The sequence below is a fragment of the Sminthopsis crassicaudata genome, chromosome 3 (assembly GCF_048593235.1).
Source record: "Sminthopsis crassicaudata isolate SCR6 chromosome 3, ASM4859323v1, whole genome shotgun sequence".
Classification (NCBI taxonomy): domain Eukaryota; kingdom Metazoa; phylum Chordata; class Mammalia; order Dasyuromorphia; family Dasyuridae; genus Sminthopsis; species Sminthopsis crassicaudata.
In genome coordinates, this window is record NC_133619.1 from 171,712,066 (window position 1) to 171,733,139 (window position 21,074).

The 21,074-nt window shown below is 35.7% G+C and overlaps 1 protein-coding gene across 2 annotated transcripts in view; it reads left to right on the forward strand.

Moving 5' to 3' along the window:
• Nucleotides 1-21,074, forward strand: part of LOC141560811 (uncharacterized) — an 82,634-nt gene that overhangs the window by 13,856 nt on the left and 47,704 nt on the right. For both annotated transcript variants that reach the window (XM_074299556.1, XM_074299557.1), the window contains exons 3-5: nucleotides 409-501; nucleotides 8,235-8,312; nucleotides 8,400-8,492. In XM_074299556.1, coding sequence (XP_074155657.1) covers nucleotides 409-501; nucleotides 8,235-8,312; nucleotides 8,400-8,492 — 264 coding nt within the window. The remainder of the gene's footprint in view (nucleotides 1-408; nucleotides 502-8,234; nucleotides 8,313-8,399; nucleotides 8,493-21,074) is intronic.

Below are 21,074 nucleotides of genomic sequence, written 5' to 3' on the forward strand. Positions count from 1 at the left end.
TGTTTTATAATTACATTTAAAAAGTAAATTTTAATTTTGAGGCAAAAGTTATCACTATTATAAATACCCAATGAATAAAGCTGAAAGAATATTGCAGAATATTGTGAAAACCTAATTAAATTATGGGGAGATAATTAACAAGGTAAATTTGTTTTTTGGTACAAAGGGGTTCATAGAAAAAAAATACTTTTCCTTTTATTCTACTCTAGATTAGAAATGTTTCTTCATATTTGTTTTTCTTCCAAGTTAAGACATGGAAAACTTCTCCAACATTCATCCACAAATCATTCTTCTTAAATTCATTGTATCTGATAATGTATCATATAATCATATTAGATAGTTATGGGGTATAGTGCAATGACATAGGCAATGTTGGCATTAATATAGTTTTACCTTCTTTCCTTGAAGGCCAAAATGAAAAGCAGTTTATTTTTAAAGAAAGTCTACCAGCAAATGAAAAAATAGCAGAAGCAATTGGAAAAGCAAGAAATGTAGAAAAATGCAAGTACTTTTATCTTTTATAATTTTTAATGCATGAATATGTAACAATAAAAATATATCATCTGGTACCGTACATTATTAATGTCTATAAATTTCTACATGATATCTTGATAGGATTCAGTGGTCCAAAGGGGGGAAAAAAAAGTTTTTAAGAGCCTACAGATAGATGCTGACCTCATGGAGTTATGACAAAGAAAAAACTTTGCAGGATTGGGTATGAAAAAAGTCTGATGTACACATTAAAATATATTTGTTCAATGACAAAAGCATTTGACTTTATAGTTTAATTATGCAGAATTATGACTGGATTGTTTCATTTGGGGAAAAATAACTGGGAGAAGGGAATGGTGGCAACAGAGAGAAGTGAGACTATAGAGGGGTAGCATTGTAGAAGATAATCCCATTACAAGTGCAAAAAGGTCAAGACCATCAAGGGAATTAATGAAAAAAAAAAATAGATATATATGTGAAGGAAGATTGTCTAGCTGTACCAGATCTCAAACCGTATTACAAAATGGCAATCATAAAAACAATTTGATACTGGCTAAAAATTAGAGTAGTGAATTATTGGAATAGATTGGGTATACAGTATACAATAGTAATCATAGAAATGTGTTTGATAAACACAAAAATCAGAACTTTGTATTTGACAAAAATTTGTGGGAAAAATAAGAAAGTCATTTGGCAGAAATTAAGTATAAACCAACGTCTCATGCCAGCTACCAAGAAAAGGTCAACATAAGTATATGATTTAGAAATAAAAGATGATATCATAAGCAATTTTTGAAAATATGGAATACTTTTCCTGTCAGATCTAGGGATAAGGGGGGAAATGTGACAAAACAAGATAAAAATAATATTAAAGGATATAAAATAGATAATTTAAATTACATTAAATTTAAATTTTTTTTGCACAAACAAAATCAATGCAGCCAAAATTAGAAGAAAAGCAAGAAATTGGGGGTGGGGGGATTTTTATAGCAAGTTTCTTTGATAGAGGCATCATTTCTAAAATACATAGAGAAATGAGCCAAATTTATACAAATATAAGTGATTCCTCAATTAATTAATGGTCAAAGGATATAAATAAAGACCGGGTGATACAAACACATTTTAGAAGAAATCATAGCTATCTATAGTCATGTAAAAATGTTCTAAATCACTCTTGATGAGAGAAATCCAAATTAAAAGAATTCTGAGCTACAACCTCAAATCTATTAGATTGACTAATATGACAGAAAGGAAAATAACAAATGTTGGGGGTGAATATGGAAAAATTGAGACACTGGATCCCAAAGAGATCAAAGAAAAAGGAAAAGATCCTTATGTACAAAAATATTTATAGTATCTCTTTTTGTGGAAGGTTTGGAAATTGAAGGAGTATACATCAATTGGGAAATGGCTGAATAAATAAGGCTACATAATTGTGATGCAATACCATTGTGCTATAAGAAATAATGAGCAGGATGGTTTCAGAGAAACCTGAGAGGACATATATGAACTGATGCAAAGTAAACTGGACAGAATCAGGAGAATATTATGCACAGTAACAGCTATGTTGTATGATGATCAACTGTGATTAATTTTCATGATATAATGATCCAATATAGTTCTGAAGGACTTATGATGGAAAGTGCTATCCACCCCCAGAGAAAGATTTGATAGCATCTGAATGTAGATCAAAACATAAATTTTAAATTTTCCTTATTTATCTTGGTTTATTGGGATAGAGGGGGAATATTTGATCTGTTTTTTTCTTTTGCAGTGAGATTAATATGGACACATATTTTCTATGTCTGCATATGTACAATCTATATCAAAGTGTTTGTCTTCTCAAGCAGGTAGAGGAGAGAAAGGAAGAGAATTTGGAATTCAAAATTTATTTTTTAAAAATTAAAAATTATTTTTACATGGAATTGAGAAAAAATAAAATAAAAATATTATTTAAACATTTATTAAAAAAAAAAAATTAAGTGGTGAGAAGACAGTCTTCCCTAAAGAATATGAACTGCACTCCTTCAAGCATTGTAGCACAAGACAAAGCTCAAGAAAGGGTGCCACAGTGACAAAAGGTATACCAGCCCAAAAGCAAGAGAGAGAAAATGGGGTCATGCTATGCAATACAGGGTATTAGAAAGTCATGAAGTAGCAGGCATCATGGTATCTAGACCAAAGTATGGAAGTACCTCTATAGCTTTTGATGCCCAGGGCAAAGTACTAATTACATTGATCTTCTTGTAGCACAGTAATTTTGCACAAAGATAAGAATAGTAGACAATGACTAGGGTGAGACCATAATAGTATATCTTTTGAGTTCATAAAACTGAGAATAAAGGCTGCCAGATTAAATGCCTACTCTGACTTTGTTGTATATTAACTTTCCAATTTATATATTCAAATAGAATTGGAATGTCATTATAGCAATCTAACTTGAAATTTCAAATAAAGAGACTAAAAATATACATAAGTATAATCAAACATATTTGACCTCTTCATGTCCCTTGTTTTTCATATTGTTTCATCAAAAAGGTAATAGAATAAAAGCTGCTTGAGGGCAATTGCTTTTTCTTTTACAAAAGTTCAATTCTGATATTTCTTTGTGGTATGAAACAGGCTTCTCAATAATATAGCTATGAGATCTTTGGCTTGTTAGTCAATTCTCTGGGCCTAAGCTTCCTCAATTGTGAAAAGAGAGAATTGGACTAGTTTGCCTTTTATTTATTTATTTCAATATTTAATATTTTATATTACATACTACATGTAAATAAAATTTCCAATATTCATTTTTTAACTTTGAGTTCCAGATTCTCCCCCGCCCCCAATTGAGAATGCAAGGAATTCAATATAGATTATACATGCGTAGCCTTTTAAGATACTTTTTAGTTCTAAATCAATGAGTCTATGTTCCCATTGTAATGCTGGAGAAACTGAGGTAAGATAGAGATTAGGGAGTTTTAAATATTTTATTTGAGAGGGAGAGATTGAGTTGGGGACATGTTGCCCCCAGGGCTGATGTCTCAAAGCACTCAGCAGGGAATGTGAGGCTCTCATGAAATATATATTCACACATGTGGCTCCAAGTTACAGAGGTAGACTGAGGCAGGGGCAGAGTCAGAGCACTGAGAGCAGGAATAGATTATCAATCCTGTTCTGACAGGATGAAGGGAGACACCAAACATTCTGATAAATTGGGATCAAGAAGAACAGTGACAGAATGGGGGGGGGGAAGGTCTGGGATCATGATGTCTAAGATAGAAAGTCTATCTCCTTATCTGGATTAAACATTTACAATTTATAATCTTAGCATAGCCAGCCTTAAATTATATCAGTTCTAATGATTTGGAGAGAAGGGTGGTGCTGCAATCAGGGGGATTGAGGCAGAACAATTAGGAACTGAGGCAGAACAATTTAAGGGAAACTGAGGCAGGACAATTAGAAGGGAACTGTGGCACAACACCATGTCAGCAAAACACAAGTAAGGCTCCTAATTGTTTGGCACAATATTTTTTTCCAATTTTTTGTTAATATAAATAAAATTGCTCTGAAATATCTATGTACATAATGTACTTTTCTTGAGGGAAATAACATTTTTAGTGTGCAATCCCAATAATGGGTGCTCTGGATAATATAGATAATAATTTAGTCACTTTACTTTCATGATTTCAACTTGTTTGCCAGAATGGTTATCAATTAACAGGTCTACCAACAAAGCACTAGGTTTAAAGTAGGCAGGCTTTTAAAGATGATTTTTTTAGTAGTAGATCACATTTTCAAAAACAACCAATTACCTGAAAGGTTTAGGAAATATATAATCCTACTGTGATTGGTCTTTACCAAAAAAAAAAAAAAAAAAAAAAAAAAAAAAGTTAATTAACTTAATAAAGCAACATACCTCCTTGAGACTCTCATTCAACAATTTATATTTATATTAAATGCATATGTAATTTGTTAAGTATAACCACAGAGATAATTGTTCAATGATCCTCTGATTACCAATATTAAATAAAGTATAAAACAAAGATGCATGCATGAATAAGAGATTTCTCATTGTCACAGGGAATAGTCTATGTTGAATGTTTTAATTCCTAGCAGAAAGTAAATTGATAAATCTTTTCCTCAACATATTTTTAAAAATAGCACAGAATCTCATTTATCTGGGCTGGTTTGGTGTGACCCTACCTGAACACAGGTGTGTGAACAAGATAACTTATTCAGGACTCTTGCAGTCTTAGAATCTGGTGATTAAACTTCCCTAGGGTCCCTTCTTGAAATTAATCCTTCTCAGATTTTGTAATTTGTTAGTACATTGACTTCTGTGAGTTGCCTGGAAGTCATAAATTAAATAGAGTTGAGTATCTTTTTGGTGTCTGTGCTCACATTAGGAAACATTACAGGGTGATTTCAAGACTGAATGCACTATGCATGAGATATAATGGCCCCATTAACACAACCAATTTGCATTATACCCATTGTCCTCTTTAAGTAAATCGAAGAGAAAATAAGAATAGGCGAAAATATGTTCCAGAGAGAGACAGACAGAGGGGAGTGGTGAAGGAGGGTTAAGAAGAGAAAGCAAGCACAAGAGAATGGAAAAAAAGGAAAGATTGGGTGGAGCAGATGAAGTTACTAAAAAATCTTTGGAAAATGAAGTTCAAGTCACTAGGTGGATTTCTTCCCTCTTTGTCAGAGGAAAATATATGTGCAAGGTCAGCTAAGGAAAACCAAGATGCTTTCAAATTCTGTGAAGATTATCTCTCTACCCCTTTTTACTTTCTTTATGCAAGAAGCTTGGCCCAGATATGCAAAGGACTCTATACCTTGGTCCAAAATTAACAGAGTCATAACCAGAAATTTAGTTGAAGGGGAGAAGGAAGGAGGAGGAAGAAGGTTGAAACATGGTAAACAATCTTCTCTATTCTACCACAGTTGAGTCAGGAAAGCTAAGGATATTCCCTAGAGAGTCCCCAAACCATGATATACAGTCCCTAAACTCCCAAGCCTCAGAAGAGAGGAGAAGGTAACAGATGAGGAAGGAAGAAATCAGGCCCTGAGAAAGGGGTGCTATGGCACCATGGGGTATATCCTTTTAGATTGCTACTTTAAGGGCAATGTAGAAGGCAATTCCTTCTTTGTCCCAATCTAGTTAGATTTTGAATTAAAACAGGATTGATCAAGTGATTTGAGTGCTCAGTACCTCGCTGATTAATTCACAGGATACTGAAAACCAAATATAATCCCCTAAATTACTATTAAGTACAGTTTAGTTTTTGTTTGGCTCTCCTATAGATTTTTAGAGGCCTCTGACTTGGCCTTATGGAACACAACATAACATAGTAGATAGCTAAAACTGTGCCACAGTTGCTTAATAACTGTAATCAGCCTAGGCAAGTCATTTACCTTTCCTGAACTTATTTCCACATCTATAAAATGAAGAGGTTGAACTTGAAGACAGTAAGCTTCTTTCCAATCTAAACCAATGATCTCATTTTCCTACAATCTCAAGGGGAACCAGCAGTCTACAACTAGCCTGCTTTCCTTTGGAATACAATGTATAAAAGTAATAAAACATGGTGAAAAATAACCATCGGGGTTATGTGGGGATTGAACTTCTGATGATAGTACCATTGGTATTTATTTTATATGCACTAAATGCCTTTGGAAGCCCTATTGAAAACAGGCACTTCTATTCCAAAGTCCAAGGACCACAGAACCTTCCCATCTAATACACAGCTACAGTTTCCATGTGTATGGTCTTCCCATCAGAATGCAATCTCCTGGACATCAAGGACTGTCTTGCTTTTTCTATTTGTATCCCCTAAGCTTAGAATATGCTTTGTACCCTCTTCCTCCCCCTATCCCCACAGATATCCACACTAGTTAAGAAATCACATTCTTCATAACCCAATGTTATAATATGTAGGTTGCTGTGAAAACATGTTCAGGGCCTTCCAAATCAATAAATACTGCTGTATATTCACTGTACCTTTTATAGCCACACTCACAGAAACGAATATTAAAGGTGAGCTACAGAAAACTCTCAAAGTTGCCACATTGCCCTCAATTTCTTCTCGGTGATTATATACCAAGGAAGCTTTTCCTTGAATTGAATGATCAAGTGGCAGTTTTGTGTCTGAAAGTCCCATCAGTCATATTTTATAAAGTGCATTAAATAGTGGAAATTATATATATATATGGGTGTGTACACACATAGACAAATATTTATTTACACATACCATATGTGATTGTTGTTTAGTTTATATATACAGCTTTATATAATAGAAAAGGTCTCCAAATAAGAAGGTCCAGGTTTGAGTTCTTATTTCATTGTTCTCTCTAGCTTTGAGTGAACACTGTTCCCCTGAGATTTTTTATCCGTAAAATGGGGATAAGAACACTCTAGCATAATACTCCAGTTATCATTGTCATAGAGTGATGGTGAAGAATACCTGAGATCAGAGAAGTTAATGCATGTTAAGTGTGCTTCATAATGTCAAGTACTATGCAAGTATGACCAGTGGCAAGTCATTTAAACCTCTCTGTGCCTCAGCTTCCTTAGATGTAAAATGGGGATGGTAATAACTACAGCACTTACCTCATTAAGTTTTTATGAGGATCAATGAAATCATGTGGATAAAGTGGATTGCAAATATGTAAGTGCTAAAGAAAATATCAGTTATTATCAAAGTGAGCTTATCATTGTCAAGTGATGCAGAGGCAGTGTGTGCCTCATAGTTAAAAAAAAATTTTTTTCTTGATCTGTATTCCGTTGGCAATTTCCCCCTTCTCTGAAGGAGACAAACCAGGCACTGAAAGGATTGTAGCCCCATTCCCCTCCAGGGTAGCGACTCTCTTGCTTGACAACAGGCATTTCTCTGCTACCGTTCAATGCATCCCAACAAAAGACAGATGGCCTCTTACTAAACACTACACATGCTCAGAAATTGATGAACAGAAAAATTTTGTGAGCAGTTGGTACCACAAGGGATAGTATTCCTTCCTCTGCCTTCCCATGCCCACACTGCGATAGGAGTTTGTTACTCACAAGTGTACAGCAATATATTCACTGTGCCCTCACTCTGTTCATCTCTGGGAAATCCCACTGCCAGAGGCTGTGGGGAGGCCCCCTCCCTAATCCAGCCCAGAAACTGCCTGCCGGCCTTTAGACTTGGGTACCTCCCCTGCCTTAGGCAGCATGCAGTGTATGATTTCATTGAGTCATTTCTTTGTTGGAGGCGGTTTACATTTGCAGCTCCATCCCCATAGTGTGCAGTAGCAAGAACCATGAAATCCAATTGCAGATATTCCATGGTGCCTTCCACTTGACTAGCTATGTAATTAATCAAGACAAAAGACATCAGGGCTTGTTTCTTTTCAGCTGCAGTGCTCTTCTTCCTAGATCTGTCTAGGACAATTAAAGTGTAAACAGGGAAAGTCAGAACAATTGGCCACTGGTGTTCTGTTCATCTATGTCTGTCGGTCTATCCATCTATCCATCCATTTATCTATATATTTATCAATCATCATCCATCAATTCGTCTATTTATTTGATCTATTTATTAATTGTATTGCTTATTTGATCTGTTAATTGTATTGTTTGAGTGCTAATTTTTAAAATCTATTTATTTGATCTATTTATTAATTGTATTGTTTATATGATCTGTTAATTGTATTGTTTGAGTGCTAATTTTTTTTTAATCTTTCCCCTCCTTTCCCCCCACCCCACTCCAATGTAGATGCACCTGACTCGCCTAACAATCTTTGGATTAATCAAATTTTAAATACCTTGGAGAATCACTTGGGCAAAAATGAAGGTCAGAAATTAAGATCAGAATACATTTTTACAGAAATGAAAACATGATTGCCAACTATTCATGTTCTATTAACATTTCTATTTATAGATTCCAAAGAAGATGATCTTCAAGACAAAAACAAAGATATTACTGAACTTATTAAAAACTTTCCAGAATCCATTGACCTAGATCAAACACATGGTAGGTGAATTATTCTAGCTGTTATGTTTTAATCAGAACAGTTCTGTATTTGAAACGTATTCCATATTTTAAAATCTAAACACATATAAACATTTTCATTGTATTTTATAGACACATTTCTACGTCCAGGGAAATAATGACCATACTTTTCATTTGTATTATGTTTTAGGATTACAATGTTACATAATCATATTTGACATTCATGATTATATATATTAAGGTATTTTATATAACAAGTTGAAACCATGGAGCATTGGGGTTTTATTACAGATCATTGACACCTGGAAGGACAGGGTGGGGTTTACTTTGTCACCAGGAAATTCACATGGAGTACTTTCTTTGCCAAGGACTTGAAAGGACCATGAGAAAAAAGAATACCAAAATGGAAAGAAATCGCATGCTTCCCTTCATGGAACATCAGTGAGGGTCTAGATTAATCTTTTTCTAGGTTCACCTTCACTCATTTAGATGACTAAATTTGACCAGGTTGGAGTCTGCGTGAGGACTCAAACTATATAGAACTTGTATAATAAAAGGCAACATCAATACAGGCTGTCCCTAGGGCATTCCAGGTTTTCTTTTCATAGTTATCATAGCTCTAGAGATGGAAGTACTTTTTAGAGACCATCTAGTTAAAATCTCTCCTTTTATGAAGATGAGGAAACAGGTCCTGGGAAATAGTGGCTTGCCCTAGGGCCAGAAAGCAAGCTACAGACTAGCTTGAACTCAGGGCCAGTGTTCTTTTTAATCTTATATAAGAAGTAAGTGAGACTTTGAAGAGGAGATTCAAGTGATGTTTTTTAAAAGTCATATTGGTAACATAGAAGTCAAGACCAAGACCCAAACCTAGAGTTCTGTTTTTGAGTCCATGGTCCAATTACAGTATTTACACTTTGCAGAAGGTTGGACTAAGCTAAACTTTAGCATTTGGCAACCCTCATGTTTTTTCGACTCTGCAGCTGGTAAGCTCACCCTTGAGATATAAAAGTTTATTATAGTATAATATATATGTTATATATATTAAAGATATCTTAGATTCAGATTCACAGGATCTTTGCCATTTACAACCTGTGTGATCCTGGCAAGTCATTCAACATTTCTGTGCCTCCATTTTCTCACCTTTAAAATGAGGGAGTTAGATTAGATGGCTGTGAGATCTCTGCCACCTCATGTCTAGTCAAGAATGTATCTAAGTACCAGCTATGTGTCAGGTCCTGTGCCAAGCAATAGGAATACAAAAGGGGAGGAGAGGGGGGAAACAGCCTATGCCCTCAAAGAGTTCACAGTTTAATGGGGAGACATGCAAACATGCAAACAAATAAGTTATAATTCAGGATAATTGGACATCCTTAGTGGAGACAGATTTCTTGCAGAAAATAGGCCCTGAAGCAAGCCAGAGAAGCTGGAAGGTAGAAGTAAGGGAGAGAATTCCATACATGGGGAACTGGGAACCCCCAATGTAAATACACAATGGAGAGGTGGAGTTCTCCATCTTGCATGAGGAACTACAAGGAGTCCAGCGTCACTGGATCTCAAACTACTTGGAAGCAAGTACAGCTGTGAAGCTGAGTGCTTCAGAATCAATGCTTTTGAAATACAGTGCTACAGTAATGAATTGAACCAGCTACACCCAGTGAAAGAACTCTGGGAGATGACTATGAACCACTACATAGAATTCCCAATCCCTCTAATTTTATGCTCCTGCATTTTGCATTTCCTTCACGGGCTAATTGTACACTATTTCAAAGTCCAATTCTTTTTGTACAGCAAAATAATTGTATGGACTGTATACATATGTTGTATTTAATTTATACTCTAACATATTTAACATGTGTTGGTCAACCTGCCATCTGGTGGGAGGGGGGAAGGAGGGGAAAAGTTGGAACAAAAGGTTTGGCAATTGTCAATGCTGAAAAATTACCCATGCATATATCTGGTAAATAAAAAGCTATAAAAAAAAAAAGCAAAAGAAATACAGTGCTACATGGTTAACCTATATTGGATTACTTGCTGTCTAGGGGAGAAAATAGGGAAAGGGAAGGAGAAAAATTTGGAACACAAGGTTTTGCAAGAGTAATGTTGAAAATTATCTTTGCATATATTTTGAAAATAAAAAGCTATTATTTATAAAAGAAGAAATGTGGTACTAGAGAAGGCTTTTGAGAATCCCTTGGTCAGCAAGGTCAAATTAGTCAATACCTAAATTTAGATTATTCACTGAAAGGTCAAATACTGAATCTGAAGTTTAAATACTTTGGCCATATAATGAGAAGATGGGATTCCTTGGGGGAAAAAACTTCATGTTAGGAGTGACTGAAGGCAAAATGAAAAAAGGACAGCAGAGGACAAGATGGGTAGATAGTGTCATGGAAACAATGAACATGAGAAATAGTGGAAGGTAGAAGGGCTGAGAATGCTATAGAACAAGAGGTCACTAAGAGTCTAACATAACTGAACGACTGAACAGCAACAAGGGACAAGAAGATTGAAAAGGTAGGTGGGAAGCAGGTTATAAAAGGCCAAATAAAAGAGTTACTTTTTGTTCCTGAAAATAAAAGGAACCCATTGAATGACTGAATGGATTGAATGATGTTGGGGGAGGAATGACATGGTCAGATTTGAGCTTTAGAAAGATTATTTTCGGTAGCTGAGTGGAAGATGAACTGCAATGGAGAGAGACCTCAGCCAGGAAGATTAACCAGAAGACTATTGCAACCTTCCAGTTGTGATGAGGACCTAAAATTAGGTAGTGGCAGTGTCAGAGGAGAAAAAGAGGGATATAGGAGATGTTGGGAAGATAAAATTGCCGAGCTTTGACTACCGACTAGATATAGGAGGTTAGAGTGAGGAGCCATGAATGACATTTAGAGTGATAGACTGGGAGGATGGTGGTATCCTTGACAATAATGAAGTTAGTGGGATAGCTAGGTGACTTGATGGATAAAGCACTGGCCCTAGAGTCAGGAGAACCTAAATTCAAATGTGGCTTCTGACACTTAATACCTATGTGACACTTGGCAAATCACTTAACCCCTATTGCCTAAAAAACACCATGGCAAAAATGTGGAATGAACCAATACTAGGTATGCTCTCCAGAAGGACTGCTTAATGACTTTCTCTTTTTCTTACAAAAAACTATCAGTATCTCCCAATATCTACCAAATAAAATATAAATATGTAATCTTGGCATTCAAACTTCTCAAACTTTCCAATTTTGGCTTCTATTATTATACTCTTCACATATTCTTATCTACCTTCCTTACTTTTATTCATTAATTCAGAATTTCTTAAGTAACTCAATGCTAGGCAAGATCTTAGGAGATAAAAACAAAATAGCCCATACCCTCAAGGAGCTGATATTCTGTTTGGTAGAAATAACATTTGCAAAAAAAATTCAATACAAAAATAGATACAATACAGATACAAATTTTCTTGGGAGTAAATATAAACAGGTGCATCAGGAATGAGTCTCCTGGAAGGAAGGTAAGTATTCCATGTTGTGGAATTGTTTCAGTTGTGTTCAACACCTTGTGACCCCATTGAAGCTTTCTTAGCAATACTGGATTAGTTTGCCACTTCCTTCTCCAGCTCATTTTGCAGATGAGGAACTGAGGAAAACAGTTGCCTATGGTAACACAGTTAAGAAACATCTAAAGCTGAATTTGAATTTAGGAAGATGAGTTTTCCTGATTCCAAGCCCAGTGTTCTATCTATTCTACCATCTAACTGCCTGTTATTCTATGTAGGATTCTATGTAGCTGAAGTGGGGTAGAAGTCTTGGGATCACAATCTTGGGGGAGAATACTAAAATGAAGGAGGCAGGAGATGAAATGTTGTGTAAGCCATTTAACTGGAGCACAGATCTAGCTCATGAAAAAAGTAGTGTATAGTAAACCTGAAAAAAGTAGCTTAGGACCAGATAATGAAGGACTCAAAAAGACACTCTCTTTTCTCCTTCTGTCCTCCTTCCTCTCCATATCTTTTCACCTTGTCTTCCATGTTAGGAAGGGATTCTCTGTCCCTTATCTTTACCTGCTCCTGAAGTCCCTTCCTTCAAGGAAGGTGCCAATTCACCATAAAATTCCATCTTCAAGTGATCTCTCTTTCCTCGAATTTCTGATAACACTTTGCCTGGATATCTCATTTGCACTCATCTCACTTTGCCTTGTATGCCTGCCATTTATCTACATATGTCCCTCATCAGACTTAGTTCCTTGAAAACAAGGTATAAATAGATGGATAATAGATAGATAGATGTATGAATGTATGGATAGACACATGTTTATATACGTATAGGGGTATATGCATGCATATACACATGTATACAGAGCTATGATGTCAGGTATATTTGTATGTCTGTAAGAATGATATGTGTGTGTGTGTATATATATATGTACATGTAAGTGTACAGGCATGTAAGTGGTGCAGTGAATAGAGCATTGGCCCTGGAATCAGGAAAATCTGAATTCAAATCCAGCCTCAGACATTCACCTGTATGACCCTGGATAAGTCACTTAACCCTATTTGCCTCAGTTTCCTCATCTGTAAACTAGCAAAGGAAATGACAAATCACTCAAGCATTTTTTGCCAAGAAAATCCCAAAATGGGATTTTGAAGAGTCAGATATGATTCAAAAGACTGAATAACATTTCTAAATATGCATCTTTAAACAGCTCATTTCAATAAATGTATTAGTGAACTGAAGCTGCTCATGATGTAGTAGAAAAAGTAGTGACTGTGGAGTCAAATTCTATCTGGGATACTTAGCATCTCTATGTTAACATCCTTGACTTTCAGCTTCTTCATATGGCTTCTGAGTGTTAGATGGCTTCTGAGGTCCCTATAAGTTCTGTATCTAACATCCTATGATCAACTTTGCATATTTGATTGTGCATATTATGACTATACTCTTAATAGGTTTGGAGGTAGAAGGTAAAGGATTGCTCTATCTTCTCATTCCTACCTTTATAATGTGTATATTGTCAGCCAAGACTATATTTTTTTCCTTCCACTTTTTCCTTCCTACTCCTCTATAGACTCTCATTTCTATGAATGCAAAGCACTTTCCCTATATACACATATGGGTAGCATATTAGAGTGAGTTTTCACTCTACACAATTTTATTGACCAGTTTAGACCTAGATAGCAAAATGGTGTTCTACTTATTCTTGGCCTAGGGCAAAGGAAAATGCAGAACCTCTGTTTGGTTCTGCCCTTTTGGGAAGCTTATTTTTTAAACTTTAAGTATGGTGGTGGTGGTTATGATTGTTGTTTGTCCTTCATTCTTAAAGAGGACCATGACATCAAGGAAGGGATGTCATGACATGCAAATGAATTGGATTTAAGTGAGAAAGGGCTGTGAAAGATTACCCATTTTACTGCCTCCTCAAGAGACGTCTGGATCCAGTGGCCAGATATAGATCAGAGATCTATGAGGAGACCTTGTTTTTTTTAATTTAGGGTTTTCAACAAGTCTGTTTGACTGAAGCATGACAATCAATGAACGCTATCATTTTCTCAGAGTCCCCAGCTAGGATTAAAAAGAGAAAAACAAAAAAAGCCCACTAGCATCTAGATAGAGGGCTTAGACTTCTTCCTCTCTCAGTACCAATTTTAGCCACTGTCTTTATCTCGCTGGTGATTCATTCATTCCTTTGTTTGCACATATGGATTTATACCATTTTAATAATGTTAAAATCTTATTTTTAATCTAGACAAAGGCCCCTTTAAAGAACTTTAAAGTAGTTCCATAAGGGCAGGGACTGGTTTGTTTTTGTTTTTGTTTTTAAATAGCCTCAGAACTTAGCATAGTGCCTAAAAAGTGCTCAATTAATGGTAGCTGTTTAAAAAATATATAGTTTCCATTTAACATAAACTCACCTGATAAGACAACGTGGTGGCAAAGGAAGTCAGCAATACTGTTTGCATCCATACTTTAAAAAAATTTTTATTATAAATTTTTTATTTACAAGACATATATGCATGCAATTTTTTCAGCATTGACCTTTGTAAAACCTTCTGTTCTAACTTTTCCCCTCCTTCCCCCCACCTCTCCCTTAGATGGCAGGTAGACCAATACATGTTAAATATGTTAAAATATATGTTAAATGCTATATATGTATACATATTTATATAGTTATTTTGCTGCACAAGAAAAAGAAGGTAAAAATAACCTGAGAAGGAAAACAAAAATGCAAGCAAACAACAACAGAAGGAGTAGAAATGCTGTGCTGTGGTCCACACTCATTTCCCAGAGTTCTTTCGCTGGGTGTAGCTGGTTCAGTTCATTATTGCTCTGTTGGAACTGATTTGGTTCATCTCATTGTTGAAGAGAGCCACATCCATCAGAATTGATCATCATATAGTATTGTTGTTGCCATGTATAATGATCTCCTGGTCCTGCTCATTTCACTCAGCATCAGTTCACGTAAGTCTCTCCAGGCCTTTCTGAAATCATCCTGCTGGTCATTTGAAGGAGAAGATCAGTGATGGGCCGACAAGCCTTTATTGCCCAAGGTGGATAAGAATGGCATTATTCCAACAACCATGAAAGTGACTTAAGTAGGTACTTTGAGGTTCTCAGAGCTTGGTCAGACAATGAACATGCCATAGTCATCTACTGCATCCCAGACTATTGCCAGTTGTTTTGACTTTTGTTCTACCATTGATGTGGCCTCTGTCAAACTGAGACCTGTTGAAGACCTTAGCTTAAGAAGACCAAGATCTCCCATTTCATCTGGGGCCATCTTCAGTTTTCTTGATCTATATCTGGCCATTGGACCCAGATGATTCTGCAGGGGGAAATGAAGTAGGGACCTTGCACAGCCTTTCCTCATTTAAATCCAATTCACTTGCATGTCATGGTAAAACCTCCCTGATGTTATTGTTCTCTTTTAGAAAGAATAGACAAGACACAGCCCATTCAATTCAGTTAGAATCATTTTGGCACTGACTAGAATTAGAGAACCTATATTCAAATCCAGCCTTTGTCATTACTCATGTGACTTTGGGACAAGCCAATTAATCTTGCACCTCGGTTTTCTCATCTATAAAATGGGAAGAGTGAACTCGATAATCAAGTTCTCTTTCAGGTCTAAATCTATGAGACCTTGAAAAAGCAATTATTAAGAGCCAGCTACATGCCAAGCTTTTACTAGATTCAAAGACAAAAAATGAGATAGTCCCTGGTCTCTGCTGAGAGGAAATTAAAAATAGATGAATGCATGCTTACTATCTAGTAACTTATCAAGTTAAGCAAAACCAAAATACTTTCCTCATAACAACCCTGTGCCATGGCGCTGTCATGATGCCCTGAATTGTTAGTCACTCTGTGCCCTGCTCCTGGCTAGTAAATTGCCTCTAAGGTTCTTGTTAGCATTAAATTTGTACCAAATGTAATCCAAATGCAACAAAACTCTGAGATTATCTCCTGAATTTTTATGAAGATTTACAAAATACTTTCTCTACTGCCTAAGTGGAACTTAATATTTTTTTAAAGTATCCTATACATTAAGGATACTATGATTCTTCCAATTACTTAGAATTAAAACTTCATATAAAGAGACAGACAGAGACAAAAGGACAGAAACAGAGACCAAAAAAATGGAGAGAGGCAGAGACAGAGGGACAAGTGAGAGACACAGAAACAGACAAAAAGAAAGATGGAAAGAGACCAAGAGACAGAGAGACAAAGACAGAGATAGTTTTAAACATCAGCAAAATCAATTACATATTTTAAAAATTATGCAAGTGAACTCCAAAACTTTTACAGAACAAAATAATCCTTAAACAGCACATCCTCCTAAAATTCCAGTCCACTCATGGCAAAGGGCTGAAGAAACAGACTGAGCCATAATAACATTTCTAAAGTATCTCCCTCTGGGAACCCTATCCCTGGCAATTATTGCTTTCCTTCCCTTACTTCCTCCTACAACACTTCTATGCCAGTCTGAGTCATACCTTTTAACTTTTAGAAAAGGCTAAATTGGGAATATTAAGGCAGCTCCCAATTTAGCTTTGCTCCTAGAGAGTAAATGAAAGATTTAAGGTAGAACCTGATTCTAAACTGCTATTTTGTGGCCACCAAGTAAAACAGTGAATAGAGTGCTAGTCCTGGGGTCAGGATGACCTGAGTTCAAATTTGACCTCATACACTTGATAATTGCTAGCCTTGTGAACCTTGACAAGTCATTTAATCCCAATTATATCAACCAAAAATAAATAAAGCTGCTGTTCTAAGGTCACAATCTCACAACTAAAGACAGCCATGATTAATTTGGAATAGAAGAACTAGTAAAAAAAATCTATGATGGAAGGTTAAAGAAAATGAGATAATTTAGAACTGGTTATTTAATATGATTGTCCCTCCCTGTTGCCTCCATTTCCTCTCCTCCTTCTCTGTTTGTTTGTTTTTTTTTTTCAAACAATAAGCATTTATTAAGTGTCAAATGGGTAGGGAATAAAAATTCAGAAACAAAACAATCCTTGCCTCCAGAACATAGGTATATGCCACAGCAGACTAGGCGGTGGTCTCTCTCTGGAAGAGGACCCTCAGCTCTGAGCCCACATGTCTAGTTCAGTTTTTGAAGTACCTAACCTCTAAAGAGAAAGTCAGACTCCTTTTATTTGGCTCTTTATGCCTGGAAACCTGAGGGGAAATCCCTAAAAAATTAAGAGTCTCACATCTCTCCAAAAGGAGCAAGAAAGATACTCATTGAAAAATGTAGGTCAGGTATAAGGCAACTATTTATTTCTCCACAGAAAAGAAATGCTCAAAACTCAAAAGATTTATAAGTATACCATCAATACAGACTTAAATCATGGTACCACAGTCCATAATATTCTGGAGATGGGATGGCAAAAGTGTTTTACTTAAAACATCAAAAAATGAAACATTTAGTGGTATCCCTAAAATCAATTTTATCTTCACCTTGGATCTTCAGTCTCTAAACAGCTCCCTCAAGGTTCATGACTTCAGGAAAGCTAAACCACATTTTGGCCTTATTCTATTTCTATGGTCATCTTTTCTGAGAAGCATTGTAATAGCTGTGTTGCTCTTGCATTACAAGAGCAGATAGGTTAAAGCACTAGGTTTGGAGTCAAAAAGGTCTGAGTCAAATTTGACCTCAAACACTTAGCTGTGTGACCCTGGGCAAATCAGTTAACTTCTATTAGCCTCTGTTTTTTCATGTGTAAAATGGATATAACAAAAGTAGCTATCTCCCAGGCACTTATCATAGTGACTGACATATAGTAGGTGCTATATAAATTTTGGTTATTGTTAATTATAGAAAGTTTTCCCAAAGTGTAGCTGATGCCAAATGTGAAAAACAGGACCTTCAGAACTTCTTCCCCTTCCCCAAGCAAGATCCAGGAGAGCCTCTTCAGAGTCCCTACGTACTTGCCAGAGAGGAAAAGAGAGCCTCATTCATTTCTTGATTTCTTACAATTTGGCTTCAGACACCCCCACTTAAATTGCTTCCTCCAAAATTATCTATGATCCTGGAGGAATTTCCATTTTAACTGGAGATTCCTTTCTGGGGCCACCATTTTAGGAAGGACCTCTGCCATACTTTACATCAGTTAAGCTTAGATTCACTTACCAGACTACTCTTTCTCCTCTCCTGCCACCTTCCCCCATACCTATCCTTTATCCCTCACTTCCAGATTTTCTATATGTGTCTCCTTCTATCAAAATGTAAAGTCCTACCAAGAGATCATTATACTTCAACAATACTGTATGATGATCAATTCTGATGGACGTGGCCCTCTTCAACAATGAGATGAACCAAATCAGTTCCAATAGAGCAGTAATGAACTGAACCAGTTATGCCCAATGAAAGAACTCTGGGAGATGACTATGAACCACTACATAGAATTCTCAATCCCTCTATTTTTGTCTGCCTGAATTTCTGATTTCCTTCACAGGCTAATTGTACATTATTTCAAAGTCCGATTCTTTTTGTACAGCAAAACAACTGTTTGGACATGTATACATATATTGTATTTAATTTATATTTTCACATATTTAATATGTATTGGTCAACCTGCCATCTGGGCGGGGGGGAGGGGAAAAATTAGAACAAAAGGTTTGGCAATTGTCAATGCTGTAAAATTACCCATGCATATATCTGGTAAAGAAAAACTATTAAAAAAAAAAAAAAAAAGTAACGTCCTAGAGGACAGGAACTGCCCTTAATTATTTGTGTTTATAATCCCACTATTTAACACAGTGCTTGGCACAATAAACACACATAATAAATGCTCTATTTATACAAACTTCAATTGCTAAATCCAATGATTTTTTTCTCAATTTTCTTAATTTCATCCTCTATAGCTAATGACCAACTCCCTCCTTTAAAATACCCTCTTCTTCCTTAATTTTTGTGACCTTGCTTTCTTAATCTTTCTCTGATTGTTCTTTCTCAATTTCCTTTACTAAATCACTCTCTAACTCCAGTCCTGAACCAGGGTGAAAATCACAAGACATTAGCCTCTTGAGCCCTTTTTTTATTTGCTCTTACTCTTGGGAATCTCATCAATTTTCATGAGTTCCATCAAATGGGTAACTCCCAAATCTAATATAAGCAGTCCTCCTATTCTCTCTCCTAAATATCAATTTTATACTACCATATACTTGATAGACAGTTCCACCTAGATATTTTGTAGCCACCAAAAGTCAACACAGAAATTCCTGATTCTAGGTTGCATCCATTGCAGCACATTCCTTTTTACATAGTTAAGCACAGTAAAATATTTTTAAATTAAACTTGAGATAGTAAAACTACACAATGGTCATTTTGTCTATAAGAAGTTGTTGAACGATTATTTATGAAAAAGACTGAGCAATTTAATTTACAAAAGGCAGATGACAGACAGACTTAAGCTATAGGATGTATTCTTGTCAGATATAAGAAAACACTTGCTAAAGAAAGAAGTTCCACCTTATTCATGAGAATGAGTTATCAAAGAGGAACAGATTCTTATTTGGCTAGGATAATTTAATCAAGACACTATCAATTAGTAAATGTACTGGCTCATGTGATCACAGGACACTAGCATAGTACCCACTTAATAAAGGTTTTTTTGTTTTGATTTGTTGCCTTAAAGATCATCTGATCCAAACTTTTGTTGTGCAAATTAAGAAACTGAAGCCCAAAGTAGCAAAGGGAAGAATCAAACTCAGGTCCTTTGATTCTCAGTCCAAGATCAGGTCATTACTTTAGGGTCCTTTCTGACTTTTTATTCTACGAGAAGGAGCAAAAAGATGTGATTGGAGTGAGTTGCTTTGCCCAATAATCTTCACAAAGCAGTTTAAATCTATTCCTGTGATTCTATGCCATAGTTTTATAGGCATGTAAAATTCAAGCTTAGAAGAGTTGATCAAGTCCATCCTGTTTCATTTTACAAATGAGGAAGTTGAGGCAAAGAAGTCAATTGACTGGTGCAAGGTCCTACAGGCAGTAAATCCTAGAGCCAAAATTCTAATCTAATCTCTGCCTCTAAATCCCCTGTCCATAAGTAGAAATACAGGTTAACCTACAGACTCCTAGAAAATTCAGTTTAGAAAATATTTATTATGCATCTATTATATTGTAGAAGGCATGGTGCTAGGTGTTAGACTAGTTAAACTTAAATTGTGTTTTGTTTTTCATTTGAAAGAAATTTCAATCATCATAATTGGTATATCCTTTCCCATGCCTGACCCCTCAGGAATTAGATATATATATAGATAGATAGATAGATAGATAGATAGATAGATAGATAGATAGATAGATAGATATATTAGTATATAATTTATACACTTTCTCCTAAGCAAAACCTAAATCTAGACCCTAAAATAGTAACTGGGATTACCAGCTGCCATAAGGCTGGGAATGAAGAGATTCATTCTATCCATAGATATTTTCTTTTGACTGCATTTTTGCATTTTGTGCCTTCTTTTAAAACTGTAAGAACCTTAAAAAGATGAATTTTACTATCACTTCTTTTATCTTTCCTCAGTGTTATTACTCTGAAGAGGGCTTAGGTCCCTGTCATGCAAATGGAATAGACTAGTGATGAGGGTGGTGACCTGGTTTCCTGGGGGATTTAAACCGCTGCAAACTGTTGTGAGAAAGGCCCCACTGGTCCATCAGGAAACCGTTTTAAAGTAATCAGTGTCCAATGCCTCATTAGAATATCAAATCAGTCATCTGAAGCTTTGTCTGAAGGGATTGTTGTCTTTCTGGAAGGTGAAGATTTCAGGCATTTTTCTTCTTCTGAGCAAAGATTGACACATGCTCAATTTTGTCAGATATTTTCTGTGGAGCACAAACCAGAAACAGGTTGTTGGAATCTTCCCCCCCTCCAAATTAGTGTGTTATCTCCACTTCAAAAGAGTTTTTCTGGACACATAAAAATAAGCATATTAAAAATCCAAATTTCATTTTCAGTAATCAAAATTAAAATCTTTAAAACTTTGCCTAGAAAGATGCCATCATTTTCATGTAAAGTCCCTTGGTTTTCCTTGTTTTTTAATATAAACTTGAAAGTCAAGTAGACTTGCTTCCACAAAGAAGGCCAATCAGCATCTATTAAGAA